Below are 18996 nucleotides of genomic sequence, written 5' to 3'. Positions count from 1 at the left end.
CCTAATGATTATAATATATATGGCATTTTGGCTGACCCTTAAATCAAAAGTCGCTTTAACTAATGGAAGCAGAATTATCCATTTTTCCACAGAAGCACCCAGGACATGGTGTGGGTAAATCACTCTGCGAAATCCCCGGTGGCTCCAATGCCCCTAGCCACACTCGGTGACCACTGGCTGTTTTTCAGCAGATCAGCTCTGTTGCCATGGAAACTAGCTCAGACTGCGCTTCTCACCGCAGTTTGTGAAGACCAAGGCATCCCTCCTTCTGAAGCCTTACACCACCAGCATGTGGAACCGCATTGACACGAGACACAGTCAGAACAGAGAGGTGGAAAAACACGTTTCCTTTAATCTGCCTGCCAGTATTGCAGCAATACTACCCAGTATTTGAGAATAGGATAATGGATATCATGGCGGTACCTGTAGTTTTACCTTGGTACCCACCTTTGCTGATTTAAATGTTGCCCTTTTAGCTTCATAATCATAGTGAAATCAAAGGTCAGTTTTTCAGACATCTGACTGAACGTTTGCCTGGGTCTTTGTTTAGATTTAGTTTTGTTTATTTAATCCAGAATTTGTTTACCATCAGAGTGAGGTTGAAGGTGAATTCTGTTTTATGTTAGATATACAATGCTGTAGCAAGATAAATGATTCAATTTATTAAATAAAAAAAGTTAGCAATGTGTTTTGTGTTTACAAGGGTTACTTTTGTCTAATATTACATTTTAGGTATTTATAACATTGCCCAGAGATATTCTAATTATTTATGATTAAGTGCTGAGGATTGTGCTTTAATTGACTGTCTTGCCTAATTTAACTAATGAGCTGTGGTGTACATCAGCCAAAAAAATACAGACCGCAGATTCTGTTGCATCGAGTGCCCAAAACGTTTGTAAGGGTAGAGTGTGAAGGTACAACAGCATAAGGAAACATGAAGCATGTGAAAACTAATGAAAACAATGCCAGGCAGGAGGTTTCATCACCGGGAGCTGGAGATTTGGGCAGTGAGGGTAAATGCTGTGCTGACTCGGGACTACATTAGGGAAAAGAACTAAACGGAAAGGCGTCGGATTTGAAACTCACTCACATAATATTAGTATTGTCGGTGCTGCTTGACGCAATAGAACAGATATCAGGAAAAGATGAATGATCTTAAAACTCAGGACTAAAGAAAAGTGGTCTTCGATTGAACCAAGACATCAGGAATGGGTGGGGGTCCTCCAAATGAGCAGAGACATGATGATAATGTAAGGTAATCTATGATCTTGAAGAAAGTATTCAAACACAGCAAGACATCGGAGTGTGTCTGGGATCTCAAGCTGAAATGGTCTACAGCAGCTAGGTCTGCCCATTTATGGAGTGTTCCTTACTTTAAGTCGCTGATTAGCCAAAGAGTCACACCTTACCTCCAAGGCCTAAATCAGCAGACTGAAAGGAAATCACAAAAGACAGCAGAGTACAGCCCTCCAGGACTGGAGTTTGAGACCCCTGGTGTACGGTATTGAAACCACTGAGTCACACACTGAAGAAAGGCTAATTTAATTGCACATTACAAACAGTTGTTTGGCTTTGTTTGTCGTGTACATTTAATGAATACATTTAATACAGACTATGCATAATGACCTAATTTACACTGCCATAAACTGAGCACCAATATAATTTATCACCTTGGAGAATTCTATTATCACAAGCTTTCAGGCAGCATGGGGGAAAGCGGTGGAATGTCTGAATTTGAACATTATCTACATTGTGCTGCTATGTTGGCAGCGAGCCACAATTTTAACTGTTACTACAAACAGTGTGACAAAAGCTCACACATAAACTGCAACAATATGTTTTCAGTGGCTAAACACAACATTTCAGCTGTCAGACAAAGTTTTATCTCCGCTGCATCTTTTCACAATTGAGATTAAACCTCATCTCAGTGTTCTTTTTTTCGAACTCAAATTTAGGTCTTGGTGTGAACTTCAATCCAAACGCACAAATAAATTTCACACTCGTTTATTTTTTTGGAGAAAATGCATCAACATCAACTGGAAACCTGCCTTTGATCTTAATAAGGGGTTACATTTGCACGGAAATGATAGAGCAAGACTAATAATGACATAAGGAACCAGACTGGTTCACCGAGCAGTAAATGGACCTTTGCAATATTTCTTGGAACAACTTCCTACCTCAATTCAATTAAAAAATGAGCGTATCAGCATATATAGAGGTCGCTGAAGTACGACAACATTGCTTTACATTTTTCCATCGCGTGTGTGTGTGTGTGCGGTTTAGCCATATAGCCAGCGAATCTAAAACCGAGTTGAGCGTTTGACCTTTCAGTTGATGCCTTGTGGCATACCCCATTTCTCAGGATATTACTAATGCATTAAGCTGGAGTCTAATCTGCCATACACTCTTCATTTTTCAGATAAAAAGTGTCCATTAAGAGGCTAAAGCACAGCATTCTGAAGCAGAATGGCTTGGGTTAAAAGGCAAGATAACATTAGTGTGTTCAAACAGACCAAAGTGAAGCTGTTCTTTTTACACAAGGAAGGAAGGAATCGAAGAAATGTCTTACATTTGTAAATACTGCCCTCTACAACATAAAACATGGAGGTGATCATATAAAGAATTAATAATAATAAATAGCACAATTTAACACAAAAAATAAATGCAAGCGATATAAATTTCATAATTTGTGGTCCCATGCTGGCATTCTGTTACTTCATATCGCACAACTCAAGAGTAAAATGTTTAAAAACAGAAAGCTATTCAAATGTACTGTCACAAGATGGCGCTCTTCCCTTTACCATTTCAAATCTGTTAAATCTTCATTAAATAACAGCAGTTTTAATCCTAGTGGATGAATTTATGCAATCAGCTGATGGGCTACTGTCCCCCCTTTTACATAATCAACTTCATCAAAAACTTAAAGGAAACTAGTGCATGAGACAATGTATAAAAATAAAATGACTTACTTACATGGGAAAACTTGTTAAAGTCAATACTTTTTCCCTCTTTTTTACCTCATTACACATTTCTTAAAAGCAGCCGCAATGTTGGATGTTTACCTGAGTGCTGGTGATATAAAATATTGAAGGTCCATGACACACTGAAGTTAACTTGGCATGAACCGGACACTGGGAAAATTCCAGAATCCCAGCCAGGATCTGAAGCAGGAACCAGAGAAAATGGACGAATGCATTCGGGCAGGAGGGGGAGGGCAGGGTTACCCAGAGCTGGCCTCGTGACACAGGTGATGCACCAGCGTCAGGCAAACATGACGGCGCAAAACAAGAGCCATGTTTTCCTGTCTGGGCAGCTGCCAGTCTCCCTGGCTTCACTCAAACAGCGCGCATCCAACACACACACGCATTTACCCAGGCGGGACTCCACCTACAGATCCAAGCTCATCCCAGCTAAAGCTAGCATTCAGGGAAGAGGGAAAACCCTGTATTTCCTAACAAAATGGAAATAGAAGAACTGATTTATGGACAATGGGGGTAGTTTTCAAGGGAAACCCAAAACTGAGAACACAGTGGGATGAGATGAAAAGGGCTGAGTCAGACTGTCTCGCTTCATTACAGGCTCAGGCAATGCGTGCACGTTCACACACTCACTCACTCACTCACTCACTCACTCACTCACTCACTCACTCACTCACTCACTCACTCACTCACTCACTCACTCACTCACTCACTCACTCACTCACTCACTCACTCACACTCACACTCACACTCACACTCACACTCACACTCACACTCACACTCACACACACACACACACACACACACACACACACACAGAAGGGGGAGGTCCAGGATTAGAACAAGAGCTGAAACAGGAGGAGCAGATTACCCACAGGCACAGCTGACTGCAGCAGAAAGCCCCATCTAATCTGGCTCTACCTGCTGCAGGGGCCGTGGGAGAGAGGAGCCTGCAGGTTTCCGCCCGGCGACGGCACCACAGCGCCCACGCGCCAGGCTCTGTCCCGGGGAGCGCCAGGCTCTGTCCCGGGGAGCGTGAGGCTCTGTCCCGGGGAGCGCAAGGCTCTGTCCCGGGGAGCGCAAGGCTCTGTCCCGGGGAGCGTGAGGCTCTGTCCCGGGGAGCGCAAGGCTCTGTCCCGGGGAGCGCCGGCCGTCCACCTCCCTCGGCCGCCTTCCGGGGACCGCCCTCCCGAGAGAGCCGGGGTTTAATTACACCGCAGGAGCGAGCCGCGCCTTCTCCCAGGATGGGATTTCAGCGAGACGGGACAGCACAGACACGGCTTCCCCATTAAGGGAGGCCGGGGGCCGGCCATGTGCAGCTGACAGTGACAAATGGAGAAGATTAGGAGAACTCAGGGAAGCAAATTGGCAGGCTGCGGCTGGGGCTGCAACTGCACGTCTGAAGCCCTGTGTATCAAATGCACTCAGATGAACAGGTGTGATAAGACCCGCTCTGGCAGACGCATACGAAAGGCAGGCGCTCACCGACAGCAGACAGGGTTCCCTTACATATGGGCTGTGTGTAGACCGCTCTCTACAGCTGCCCTGTTTAAAGGACACTGTAACTGCACCATAATTACACAAAAAACTGTGTGTGGGAATTTTCTGCGGTGGTAACTCGGCCTGACGCTGCCAAGTATGAACTCAGGAGTTCTGAGAGAAAATGAGGACATTCCATTATATGAGACACCTTCACAGGGACGAGCCCGAAATAAGAGACAGTGGAGCACACAGAGCTCAGAGAAATGCACTCTGTTTAATGGACAGGGGAGACTCTGGCATCAAAAGTCAGTCTCCTCTGGACATTCCCGAGTATGGTTTAATATACACATTTCCAGTGTGATGCAGCACAGCAATCATTTATGCTTGAGGTAGGGCATTGCATGTACCTTTTGTCACCAGTTCAGAATAAATAAATTGGGCCCAAATGGTTCTTGATGTATTCACCAGCCCACTGAAAGGCAGTTCTAAAGATATATTTATAAAGATATAAGTGCAAAATATGTTTTAAGTATATTTGTAAAGCCTTTCAGTGTCATCTGTCTGACCTAGCAGATAAAATGCTCAGTTTGAAGGTGATCAGTTGGATATTCTCCCATTTGAAGAGGAATTGCTTTGCAGTGAGTATTTTGTGCTCTCTGGTGAATGTCTGCAATATCCTGCGAACATGACCAAGGGTAGTTTCCCTAAAACAGTCAAATGTACAGAATGCCACATCTCGGGGCTCTCCCCAGCAGCGCCGCAGTTTCGGTTACGGAATCCCAGCTCCGTAGCGTCAGAAAGATAATTACAGGCAGGTCAAAAATAAAGCTGGAGCGGGAAGAGAGGCCGCCGCGCTATTTCCCGCAGCCGTTTGAAGGGAGGACTCGGGTCGGCCGGAGCACTGCACGGCCGCGGTCCACAGGAGCCGCCCTTCGCTCTAATCCAGAAGGGGTTAAATCGGCTGCAGAGCAGCTCCGCTCTGCAACGATGGGGTTTTATCAGTGAGTGCATCCTGGCAGATTAGATTGTACCTAATGCTTGGTAAGATGATTACGTCTATTTCAGGAGGCATTAGTTCCGCACGGCGGTTCAAATGGCGCTTTACTGACGATTCATAAAAAAAATAAAAACTTGGTTGGTGGGTGGGGTCACAAAAAAATCTGCATGCCCCTAATTGCAACGTTGAGAGATTTTGAAAATCGAAGCGCTTCTCTTAATGAAACCATTGCTACCGTGTGAGCCAAGTGACAATGAACACAGGTGCAGGGAAGGGAGAAAGTGCAGCCGGGAGGCACGCGGATGGGCTGGCGCAGACTAAGATAAATCAATAAAAATCGCCAGACTGGGGATTAGGTCCACCTTTGAAACAGTGGCCTGAACAATCCATTTAGAATGCACAATAGAAACCGGCAAAACAGGAAGAAGCACCAAGATCTGACTTACAGTTCTCATTGGGGAGCAGTTAAATAAGATTCCAAAAGCAGCCTGCTGGTCTGCTAAACTGAACAACAAACTTTTAAACTTCAAAAACAATGTACCCTTCTCAAAAAAAGAAACACCCTCTGTATATAGATGCAGACTATCATGAGAATCTCATGAAACAATAATCTAAGAACACTTTGATTAACACAATTTTTTTGAAAGAAGTGTCAAAATGAAGACATTATGTGCAAATGGTAAATGGTTGGCATTCATGGCATTTATCCAAAGCGCTGTACAATTGATGCTTCTCATTCACCCATTATACACACACTCACACACCGACGGCGATTGGCTGCCATGTAAGGCGCCGACCAGCTCATCAGGAGCATTTTGGGGGTTAGGTGTCTTGCTCAGGGACACTTCGACACAGCCCGGGCAGGGGATCGAACCGGCAACCCTCCGACTGCCAGACAACTGCTCTTACTGCCTGAGCCATGTCGCCCGTGTAAATAAAGTGTATTGAAATAAGAATGTGTGGCCTCTTTATTTCAGTATAAGATATGTAAATGTGTGCTTTCATAGATACCTAGTGTTCATCATTACATTCCACTGCTGGAACAGATGTAGCAGTGTTCACTTCAGTTTGAGGGGGGGAGGTAATATTAAAAATAATAACCTGTAATGGGACCAAAAGCAAAGATGTCAGTACTTCCAGAAGGACCACAGAAATGTTCTGGAAGTGCTTACTCTGGAATGATGGCTAATAGTGCATTAGCCATCATTCCAGAGTAAGCACTTCCAGAACATTTCCTTCATGACCCATAAAAACAGGAAATTAGATATAGAAGTGCTCCTATAGAACATCTGCTATGGCATTAAGCATTATTGAAAGAGCATGTAGAAAAAGATTAGAAATATAATCCCCCAATTAAAATCTTTTTTAACGTCTAGTAGCTAAGCCTTGCAGGGCATTAATATTAAACGTGTACTGGGACATCAAATCATCATTTTGTTCGATGTTCGTATTTCAAATACACGAAAAAAAGAAAATAAATACATTAAATGTATGGTTACTTATTTATGGTCTGTGGGCCACATTGGCTAGATAGGTCTGCAAGCCCAGTAAAAAAAAAAGGGTCCAGCACATTCCAGTGTAGCTAAGGCAGGATACTGAACTCTCCCGAGCAGTCAGTGCTTCTGACAGAAACAGGGTCCAATGACCAGAATAACAAAACGTGTTAGCGGAGCATGGGTTTTCAATGATTGCCAGTCACTCCAGAATTTGTTCCTGATGGATTCTTCCTAAGTCCTAATTCCTGGTGTAGCCTGGACCCCTACTACAGCCAGCTAACAAAAGACAAAACCTTCTGCATCATAACAGGCAAAACCCCAAACTGCATCTGCCAAGCATTTAGGGTCATCTAAATTGTTATAAAACTATCAGGACTGAATGTACTGCAAATTAATTTACATCTAAAGGTACAATAGGTAATTTCGGACTCCTAACGGTCAAGAGAGGAATGACGGCAACATACACTGTTTATCCTTCCCACAGTCTATGAAGTCGCCAAAAACAATATTAATTTATTACTTCAATAATTATTTATAAAACATAATTAATCAGAATAATTTATTGTTAGGGTCCCCAACTGGTTCTACTACAGAACTATCCTAGTTCGGTCACACATTTGGAAGCACTGATTCCACTGACAATCTTGTATCATCATCAATCTTTTCCCCATCAAGCAATACATTTAACCAACAGCTATGTTGCTGTTGCTGATATCATATTTTATTCAGAGCATTTCAACACACAGCAAGCACATAAATTATTCCTGACATTTCCATTGTGTAAAACGCAAGATATCCCTGGAAAAGAAGATTGCATCAGGGCCCCATCTCCTCATTATGTTCTGTGGACCACCTGGAAAGACTGCTTTTACAGCATTATGACACAGTGAAACCAAGACGACAGTATCTTACTGCATTTACCGGAAGCCGACTGAGTGAGGGGTTTGTTTCACCCGGTATTTTTCACAACCTGATACCTTTTCCGTGTAATTTCCAACCTGCCACATATTGATATGCCCGGATCCATTTTCACGACAAGCTAATCCAAACTAAATAAGGTTTGGAGCAAATCCAAAATTGCATTGATCAGCACTGTTACCCCACAAAATAAATGACACCTCAGACGAGGTTGTTTTTTTCCTGACTATCTGGCAAGAAAATAAGAGAAGTTTAGGGATGTCTACAGTATTGGCCTACACACATTTGAACATCAATATTATGGGGACAAAATAAACTTCTGTGTGATACCGGAAGGAAGACAAATTCAAAAAAGTGTATTTCCTGAAACTGCGACATTCCAAGCAGGGCAGTAAAGTTCAGGGCCTCTTCTGTTAATTCAGAGAAACACCAAGAGTCAAACTACCTTTTCAGTACCTGGTCAGTAAATAGACAGTACGTAACTATTGCCCAACTATTGCACATCAGAAGACATTTGACACGTCTGACAATCAAATGTAAAATGGAAAAGGCTTGACATGTTAACTAGTACACAGCTGATTTCCAATGCACAAGTTAAAAGTGAAATGGGGCTTTGCCAATTCAAACACCAATCACATGAAATGATGTTGGTTAGAGCTTCTGGCATTTGGAGGAAGTTAGAAAGATTGCTTACAAAAAAACTAAAAGTCTGCAGTACAGTGACTTATGGCAGCATTTGCCCAAAGAAGACATAACAATAACTTTTAAAGAACAATTTAATATTCAACTTAATGTGCGTTTCAAAAAGCAGTCGTCACAATGACTTAGTGCAATAGAAACACTCTTTGGCCATACTAAATAGAAGAACTAGGCTGATACACTCTATTTTAAGAAAAGACAGGATTAAGACCATTCCAGGTGGATAAAATTCATGACTCGAGAAAAACAGCCAATGTTTTCCCACCACAAAGCAGCAAAGGTGATATTTCAACTCCCACAGTTATACAACTTTAATTTCTGCTGTGACACACAGGCCAGACAGCAACGGACAATGACGTGGTCAGGCCTTGCATTGTTATGTGGACCGAAGGGGGAAGATATTCAGATATTCAAATGAGAGGGTGTCACATCAGCAGGTAATTCCAGTCTCCCTGTTAGACCTACCTAGTAAAGCTTGGAACAGGCTGCTCTTGAAGATGCCCATCACTCTCAGAATGGCAGTTTTAAGCTGTTGCTCCTCTGGCTTTCGCAGTTTAGTACAGTAGTCCTCCAGCAGCCGGAAGGCCCGAGCCGTGTCTATAGGAAGGCGACAGAAAAGATAAGACTAAACACACTGCAAGATGCAAAGCAGCAAAGAAAGAATATGGAACTGCTATAGGGAATATTAAGGCTGGCTGAAAGTTAATAGAAACCATTGCCAATGTGTCATATCTCAACAGGGTGCCAAAACAAATTGGTGGAAATTGGTGGTAAAGGTGGACATGATTTTACTTTTCGGCACAGATTTCAGTACACTCAGTTATAATATAATGTGAAAAGACATGGTGAGCATGAAGGCACCCAGGCAGAGCATTTGAGGGTATCCATTTCCGTCACCTGTACTTTGTACACACAGGTGAGGCCATTACTTTAAAGCTGGAGAATTCCCACACTGGTGGCATGTAATTTGGGGGCATTTTCATCAGAGACAGAGGCACTTTACTGCCGTACAGAAATTCTGCTTGGACAAAGCATTTGCTCGCGGCTGACGTCAGAAGGAGAGATGTCACTCAGTTCCACCAAGGCGTGACTGAGAGCTGCGGCTGAGCTCAGGCCAAGTCACAGGGTAAAGCAGGAAACAAAGACACCTTGTAGTGAAAGGCCAGGTCATTGTAACACAAACAGAAAGAAACAAGGGAAAAAACAAAAGCTAAGCTTTAAACAAAAACCAGCTAAATATTCTCCATTATACTTTCTGGAGAAACTTGATTTTTCTATTCTTAAAAATAAAATAAATTCAAATATGAACAGTTGCATGATTTGGCCAAGATGCTCCCTCAAGGTTATTCAATGAATCTAATTGCGATATTAATCTCAGTTATCCTAATTAATGTGCCCAGTTATTTAGTCGAGAAACCAACACTAAATAGTGCGAACACAATCTCTCAACTGAGATGAATACTTTACTCAAAGGCAGATAAAATATCTGTTATATATATTTATTACAGCTGCTTCGTACAACATAGCTGAGGTACTTTTACCCAACATAGCTTTTGCTAAGACTATAAACTGCCTGCAGTAACAATTACAGTCACAGCAACTCAGATAATTTGGGGTCACATACAGTGAGTGCTGTCATTGGACAGTTTTTCTTATTTTGGTTCTGTACTCTAGCACTAGACAATGATAGGTTGAAGTGCAGGCTGTCAGCTTTAATTTCAGGCTATAATCCATATCGGATGAACCGTTTAGAAATGACAGCACCTTTTGGATACGCCCCCCCCCCATTGTAAGGTACTACAAGTATTTGTTGAACTGGATTCACAGATGTGTTTCCAGGTGTATTACTTTGTGTTGTTAAATAATGCAGAAGAGAGCTGGTGATGTCCAGTCTTGATTCTAGAATTTTCAATTGCCTTTGGAGATTGTTGTTGTTGTTGTTGGGGTGTGACAACATGAGGAAGACAGCAGTTTGAAAAAAACAAAAAAAACAAACAAAAAAAACAACAACTGGTGATCCCAATTATGACACAGTGGACTAAGGAAGACCACTGTAGTGGATGACTGGAGAATATTCTCTATGGTGACGAAAACCCCCCCCCAGACAACGGCCCAACAGATAAAATACACTCTCCTGGATGCAGGTGTTGATGTGCCAAAGTCTAGCAAACTACACCAGCAGGACTACAGAGGGTACACTACATGATGCAAACCACTGATAAGGACTGACTGGGAAGATTACAATTTGCGAAAAAGCACCTAAAAGAGCCTCAAGAGTTTTGGAACAAAGTCTTCTGGACAGATGAGACTAGGATTAACATGTGCGAGAATGATGGAAAGGGGAAAGTGTGGAGAAAAAAAAAGGAAATGCCCAGGATCCAAAGCATACCACCTCATCCGTGAAACATGGTGGAGGGGGTGTTATGGCTTGGGCCTGTATGGCTGCCAGTGGAACAGGCTCATTGTCTGCATTGATGATGTGTATGTAGACAGAAATAGAACAATGAATTCTGAAATCTACAGTAATGTTTTATCTGCTCTGATAAAAACCAAATGCCTCCAAACTTATTGAATGCCACTTCAACATGTAACAAGACCCAAAACATACTGCTAGGAACTGAAGATTGCTGCAGTACAGCCCTGGCAGAGCATCACCAGGGAAAATTCCCAGCATCTGGTGATCGCGTCGCTGGCTTCAAGCAGTCATTGCATTCAAAGAATATTCGACCAAATATTTAAAATTATTACTTTATTCTTACATTATGTTTAACTGTCCAATATTTTTTGATGTCCAAAAATGTAGGAGACTATGTACAAAAGATTCTATAATTTCAAAACAGTTCATCTGATATCGTGCAGGGGTACAGAACCAAAACAACAAAAAAATGTGTCACTGTCCAATGAATTATGGTGCTCACTGTATGAGCAAACAATCTGACAGTTCATCAAAAAAGTAAGCACATCAAAGGAAAATTGGCCCATACAATGAATGGGCCAAAAAAAAAAAAAAACATAAATGAAGGGGTCCAGTTTGAAAATAATGACGTCAGAAATCATGGCTAATATTGTAATGATGTCAGCAAGTTGGTTGGACAAGTCAAGATATCATTTACATCTTTTTATTGAACGACATCGATCCTTGAATTTGGCAGGTAGGCTGCAACACAGAAAAGTTACTTCCTGCATGAAATTTTTAAAAATGCAATCGTGTATGAAATACGACATACATGATATTTGGATTGTATCTGGACAGACATTTGGATTATGCAACGTCGTTCCAAATAAAGACAAATAAACAAGGAAAACATTTTCCTGGGTCCCAGACCAATTCTGGTGTGGCTTCAACTTTTTGTAACAGTATTGTATTAATCAAATGAAAATCTGTTTTGGTAAAGAGGCGGGGAAATGTACACCTGACATAAATGGTTGAAATCATCCCTGAGAAACGCAACCGCTGACACGCATATCAACATGACGTGTGCCCCTGCATGAGGTGCACCTGTTCGGCAACACATTAACATTAGCTCTACACAGTCACTCACCTTTTTTTCTGACAGGCATCCTTGCTTCTTTGCAATCCGTTGAGTGTATTATAGTGCTGAATAACATATAAAATACTCCTCCTCTCTACATTACATTGGCTACAATGTTCAGAGTTATAAAAGTTTTAGGCGCACATGTAAACCGTTAGCAAAAGGTGTTATTGGCGAGTGTATAGCCTTAAAAACGTGCAGGCACAGAGAACGACAGACACATAGTTAGAACGGCAGATTCCAGACAATGGGGTCGCTGGCAATGCGATAAAAAACGCGAAGTTTAGTAAAACAAATATTGCGGTGCTTGACTTTGCTAAGGTTTTCTATTTGTGCTACACCCAAGAAACGAGGATTGATCCAATTCCACGCCTTACATGACTCCCGTTTGGCGTGATACATGCTCATTTCCAAACGAAGCCACGTTACAAAATTCAACGGGAAGCTGAAACTATATCACACAGGTGTATAATTTCCCCATTGGTCATGTGGTCCAGCTAAAAGCATTACAAATAAATCTTTGCTGCGCGAATTCCCGGAAGATGGACCGACACGGGTGCTGTACGTTTTCCTCTCTTCTTGGCACAAGCCAACACGCAGGAGTCAAAACGACGTTTTCAGTATTGTTAAAAACCGGAGACTGCGGCAGGTTTGGGGACTTCATTCAAATAAAGTTTCCTCAATTGTGTGAGCTCCAGGAAATATTCCCCCTGGTTCCATCACTTTTTCTTCTTCATAGCCCCAAGCAGCCTGTTGGCATGGTGTCAGTGACCCTCCCATGTGATGAGCATAGGATTTAAAAAAGGAAACCAATCGCAGTCCTAACATTAAAGGCACAGCGATAGTTCGCCAGCTGGCTTGACCAGTCCATGTATGTAGAATGACAGAGACGCCTTACATGTTTCGAGTGTGTGTAGAGGTGAATACATTTAAGCGATGGTTTTCTTCATACTTTTTGGTGAGGTTAATTTGCCATTCGGTCCAGTGTGCACGTATTTAACGTGCAGATGATCAACGTCATTTTAATCTATGCTCTCTACATTAATTTGAGTAATATTGCAGGGCAGGCTACTAAACGTCATATCTAGATCCATGGATGGATGTAAGTTATGCACCGTTACGTTAGCTAGCTAACGTTAGTCTCCTAACTTCGTTATCTTGTCCTACCTGGCTCACAAACTCCATAACGTTACGATAACTAATTAGCTATCGTTAACTAACCAGCGAGCCTAACCGTGAATGAAGTAGCTAACGTTACTCAATATTATCTTGTTTTACGCAAAATACAGATCAGGAATTTCAAACGTTCTAAACGTTATTATTTAGCCATCTAAGCTGGAACGCGTGTTTGATAGTGCTGCTTCACATGAATGACTGCCTTTAAATAGAAATGAACATTTTGGAATTTTCGCCTTCTAGCAAGCAATAGATCAGCATCTTTTTTCTATAGATCACTGTCCAACGTAACGGTACCTAGTTAGCAATCTGGTCAGTTACCTAGCAATACGTGTTCAATATTCTGACGTTAGCGAACTAGCTCGGCTAACTATAGCAACCTGCAGTAACATAGCCAATATGAAAATATCAGTATCTAGACATACGAAGCGTGCAGACTTACAACTGCGCTTGCTAGCCAGTCAGAAGACTAGGTAAATGCGGGCAGTAAAGTAGAAATATAATTCCCCAGTATGAGCGTTAGCTTACTAGCTAGATTAGAACATTATCTACGTTTTTCTCAGTCATTGCGACGCCTATCGGAGGTGCTCTGCAAGTTTTCAGTGAAAACGCATGGCTCTGCAATTACTTGTATTTTCACAATTCCAATGAATTGTCTTATAAAACGTGTCCTGTAAATATAATGTTGAACTGATGGTGGGTTTATCTGATGTCCATCCATCGCCTTGCAGGTCCTGGCTAACCACATTTGCCTCAAGTCATCTATAAGCACGAAGTAGCGCCACTCGGCGAGCTGCATCAGCACGTAGATTCCCCTTAGCAACGAAAAGGCTGGTTACTACCTGCCGTGATCGAAAATGCGTGATCCAATTGCAGTAGGCGTTTTGCTTGCCTGTGGGTGTATTGACCAATAGGAAACCTGAAAAACTGTTTCGTGGTTTTGAGTTCAAAGTTGAATTATGCAGCACATGTGAACAAATATGGCTGCGCTCACTAGTGACTATTGAAGATCAAAGCATTGCATTTCAAACTCCAAAATTCACGGGACGCGATGTAGAAAAATGATAATGTAAGTGTTAATATACAATTGCTCTTTTGTGCCTGTGGAATTATTCCAGTGCCATGTTTTACATAAATCGGTGGCCATTTAGCTGGCGCTAGGTAATTTACTTTATAAAGATGAACACATAACCTGAGAAGTGGATCTGCATTGATCGGAAACATCCATAAAATGTATCATTTTGTTTGTTCCTCCAGAAAACCTAAAAATCCACAAGTGACGGTGGATCGGGTGTAAATCTGTACCCTCAACAGATGACGCAGTGAGTTTAAGTGGACTAAATTCACAGTGCACAATCCTTAGTCAGTTATTTTAGCGATTACGTAATTAATCTATCTTTACGGGTTACCATGTCGGAGAATACCCCACCTATCAAAGACACGGGGGGAGTGCTTCCGAAATCGGTCATCGTGGAATTACTCGTATCGAAGTACGAGCGACTCCCAGAGAAAGACAAGTACGTTAACTGGCAGAAATGTCTTTTCAGATCCACCTCACTGTAAATTCATTGGTTGTTAGTTTTTGCATTTAATAAAATCGTTGTCTTCATTGTCATTATTCAGGCGGTATTTTACCAGTGGCCCAGTGTTTCTTGGAGGGACCGCTGCGGTTGTAGGACTTGTTGCAAATAGTGTTTTTCGACGAACCCTCAATATCACCCAGGGCCTGTTTACGTCAAGTCTTCCTATGGCGGTTCTACCGTTTCTGACAACAGTGGCGTTCTACCAAGTCACTATAATTAATCCTCTGTTGTCAGGTATGCGTTTAAAAATACCGTTTTGCATGGTACAAGAGTTTAGTGGTCTGTGTTGTAAAATCATTTATGACATCCAGGAGATCTCAACTGTGCAACCTGCACCATAATCCGAGGTGGGCTTGTTGGAGGGCTTGCTGGTGGCCTGTATCCGGTTATGTTGGCATTACCCGTCAGTGGCGGCCTTGCGACAAGGTAGGCAGAATGCAGTGTCTGTGTTCCTATTACTGATGAAAACAGTTTAAGTATCCGACCTATCCATTTGTTACAAGTAATTTGAAATAAATCAATTGAAAGGACTTGGTATACTTCCCATTGCTGCAACATCAGTTTTAAAAGATCAAGAGCATATTTGATGATATAACTGCATTTCAGTAGACTGTCCCATCTTCCACAGATACAACTCCTCACCAATGCCAGAGAAGGGAAATGTGCTTCGGTTCTGGATCACCCTCACTCAGCCCGTTCTGAGGAAAATGAGTGTGGTGGTGTTGCTACAGTCTCTTTTTGGCATTTGCCTAAGCTCGATGCACTACGGGATCTACACGAAGATGCTTGAATTGCCAGCCTCAGACAGCGAAGAACTGACAGAATAACTCCAAATATTTTTTATTTTTTGTTAAAGAAAAATGCCTTGTGTGCATGCCTGTTTATTTTTGTTCAGTAGTTCAAGATAAAACCTGTACACTGCTGGCTTACAATGTTCCGAATTACACATTAAGGACCCAATAAATGTTTCGGTACGACAATTCACTTATTTCCACTGACTGTTATCCATGTTTGCACAACAGAATAAATAGTTTCTTAATCTCATTCCTAATCCTCATCTGGGCCACATATACTCAAGTATACTGTTAAGGCATAACAAACATGCTCAATCTTTTCCAATGCAGAATTGAATGTTTCAAAATAAAGTATGGACACATTTGGCATTTCCTACAGAACCAAATGCATGTAACCCATCAGATGTGTAGGTCCTCTACACCAACACCGTTACAAGTAATTTGGGAGTTTAGTATGACTTAAAGCAAACTTCATATACAATCCTTTTATACACCTTGACATTTTAATATTTTAATTAAAGGGGCAGTTCACAAAAATGAAACTGAAGTATGTTTCCACTTACCCAGAGTACCATCTATCCATCCAGATGACAACTTTTTAGATGCAGTTTGCCTTGATAGAATGAACCTATATGGAATTTTGGCAACAAATCCGCCAAAATTTTACATTAAAAAACTCACAGCATATCAAAATATGCCAGTTACTTGTGAGCATTCAACAGAGCCAATAAACTAAAACAATACACATTTTAATCCAGAACAGTTTCTTGTATTGCCGGGACTCAATGTGATCGCAAGCAGCAGTTGATCCTCCGAAGTACGCTTGGGGAACTACGCCTAATAGGTAGTCAAATCAAAATTTTGCTGATATTACAGCTTTATCTGGATGGATATAGATAATATTCTTAGTAAGTGGGAGCTTACCATTTCATTTTTTTGGTGAGCTGCCCCTTTAATTCAAGTTCGATATCTTGCTCAAGGGTACATGGCAATTCTCCATCTGGGAATGAAATCCAATTTCCATTATATTGCACTGCTTGACACTACTACAAGACCATTGACCAGCCCTGACTTTGGATATCAAACTGACTGGGTGGCACCAAAACAACCACTTAAGTACACAAGTTACTAATGCTTTTTCCAGAAGCATTTACCGTCATAGGATATGCAGATTTGTTCAGACAAGTACATTTAGCATACATTTTCCACAGCTTCTGCCAATGAATCATTGTTCATTATATATGGAAGCAGTTCATAACCCTGTTCCTGAAGATCTACCATACTGTAGGTTCACTCCAACCCTAACAAAGCACATCTCTCACATCTATTCATCTTGTTGAATTTGGTAGATTCAAGTGGACCAAACTGAAATTGGATTTAAATGAAAACATACAGGTCAGTAGATCCAGGAACCAAGTTAGGAACCACTTAGTCTCCTTCGTAAGGTGAGCCTAAAAACTCAAAAACTCACAAACTCACAGTCTCATGCTTTAAAATGGCATTTTATATTTTGAATGTGGACACAAAAGTAAATGTTTATTTAGGACCATGAATAATAAAGGAACCAATTCACATACCATCTGAAATGGTCTCAGCAGATTAGGTCAGTTTATTTTTCCATTTAAATGTGATGACTGAGCTAACAACCAAGGAATTAGAGGGGTTTTACAAAATAGAAAAAATAAACTAATGCCAGAAAAACACATATCATTTTTACACATGAAATACCACATGAAATATAAATGCCACACTATATCCCAAAGCACTCTAATATTTTGAAGTTTTTCTTGTGCTCGGTTTACTTGACACGTCTGGTATAAAAACATCTAAAATGAACTTGGTGGTTTCTGATAGATTCATACATTTTATAAAACTACAGTAGAAGCCAAATATCATATTACAAAACTGACCTCTCCAGCCAAAATTGCCCTTTTCACCTGTGGTGCCTCCCCTTAAGCAAGTTTGTTGGCTCCATACGGTTAGTGAAAGCAACTTCCTCTTCCTCTCTCCGACAGTCGTTTTAATATAGAATGCTTCACTTCGTGTTAAAGCCATTGGCATAACCAATTACCCTGACAATGTTAACTATCCAACTACTGAGACCATGTTTCACCAAGAATTTGTTGGGATAGCTTTTTCCATCCATCCATCCATTGTCTTAAACTGCTTATCCTGAACAGGGTCGCAGGGGGGCTGGAGCCTATCCCAGCATACATTGCATGTTTTTGGACTGTGGGAGGAAACCAGAGCAGCTGGTGGAAACCCACAGAAACACAGGGAGAACATGCAAACTCCACACGGAGAGGCCCCGGCAGACCGGGATTCGAACCTGGACCTCCTTACTGTGAGGTGGCAGTGCTACCCACTGGGTCCATGCCACCCCTGGATAGTTTTTTGTAAAAAATAATGAAATGAGCACCACGTGCACATGCTAGGCCTTTCCTCTTAGTAAAGCTCAAGTCCAAAAAACTATTTCCCAGCTTTTCTAACAAATTACCTATACACAAAGGAAGGAGCTGTGAACAATCAGACAATCTGAATTGATGCAGAGGGGAATTTTAAAGGGGCAGTTCACCCAAAAAATGAAATTAAAGTATGTTTCTACTTACCCATTTATCCATCCAGATGGTTTAAGCTGAGATGTGACATTTTCTAGATTCCGAGAACTTTTTTTTAGATGCGGCTTATCATGATATAATGGACCTCTATGAACAATTTACATTAGAAAAACTCTACAGCAACATCTTTCCAAATGTAATGCCAGTTACTTGAAGTTACTTGTGGACATCAAGAGTTCAAAAATGCTATTTTTAATCAAATAATTTCTTCAATTCCCAGAACTCACCCACTCTGTTGGCCCAAGCAGTAGTTTCCACCAAAGCACACCAGTATTCTGGGGAAAATTGTCAATGATTTAAGTGTTTTGATCAGCGTTTTCGCTAGCTTGCATATCAAAATGTACAATAGCCAGCTGTGAACTTTAGTTCAAAATTGTGCCAAAACAATATAGGAACTCCTAACAATGTCAGACTACAAGCAAGACGAAGACTTTTCTCCAGGAATACTGGTGTGCTTTGGCAGAAACTTCAGCTTGCACAGACACAGTTGGAGAGTTCTGGCAATAGAAGAAATAGTTCTGGATTAAAATGCGCATTTTTGAGCTCTGTCGATGTTGACAAGTAACTGCGGCATTATATTTGGAAAGATGTTGCTGTAGGAGTTTTTCTAATGTCAATTGTCAGCATACTGATTTCCAGAAAAACAGATAGAGGTCCGTTATATCCCAGCGAACTGAATCTAAAAAAGGTTGTGAAATCTAGCAAATTTGTCACATCAGTGA

At 41.5% G+C, this 18996-nt stretch overlaps 2 protein-coding genes across 5 annotated transcripts in view; one reads left to right on the top strand and one right to left on the bottom strand.

Moving 5' to 3' along the window:
* The window catches only part of dlg2 (discs, large homolog 2 (Drosophila)), a 239252-nt gene extending 226444 nt beyond the window's left edge, over positions 1-12808 (bottom strand). For all 4 annotated transcript variants that reach the window (XM_061247616.1, XM_061247619.1, XM_061247617.1 and 1 more), the window contains exons 1-2: positions 12113-12808; positions 9036-9167 (exon numbers count right to left, since the gene is read on the bottom strand). In XM_061247616.1, coding sequence (XP_061103600.1) covers positions 9036-9167; positions 12113-12179 — 199 coding nt within the window. In that variant the 5' untranslated portion in view covers positions 12180-12808. The remainder of the gene's footprint in view (positions 1-9035; positions 9168-12112) is intronic.
* Positions 12809-14211: 1403 nt separating this feature from the next.
* On the top strand, positions 14212-15846 carry tmem126a (transmembrane protein 126A). The gene is made up of 5 exons (XM_061249056.1): positions 14212-14348; positions 14537-14796; positions 14903-15096; positions 15174-15288; positions 15491-15846. Exons 2-5 carry the CDS (start codon positions 14690-14692, stop codon positions 15687-15689), a joined length of 615 nt encoding a protein of 204 aa, XP_061105040.1. The 5' UTR covers positions 14212-14348; positions 14537-14689; the 3' UTR covers positions 15690-15846.
* The last annotated feature ends 3150 nt before the right edge of the window (positions 15847-18996 follow it).

The sequence above is a fragment of the Conger conger genome, chromosome 7 (genome assembly GCF_963514075.1).
Source record: "Conger conger chromosome 7, fConCon1.1, whole genome shotgun sequence".
Taxonomy (NCBI): Eukaryota; Metazoa; Chordata; class Actinopteri; order Anguilliformes; family Congridae; genus Conger; species Conger conger.
This window is presented reverse-complemented; position numbering and strand designations above follow the sequence as displayed.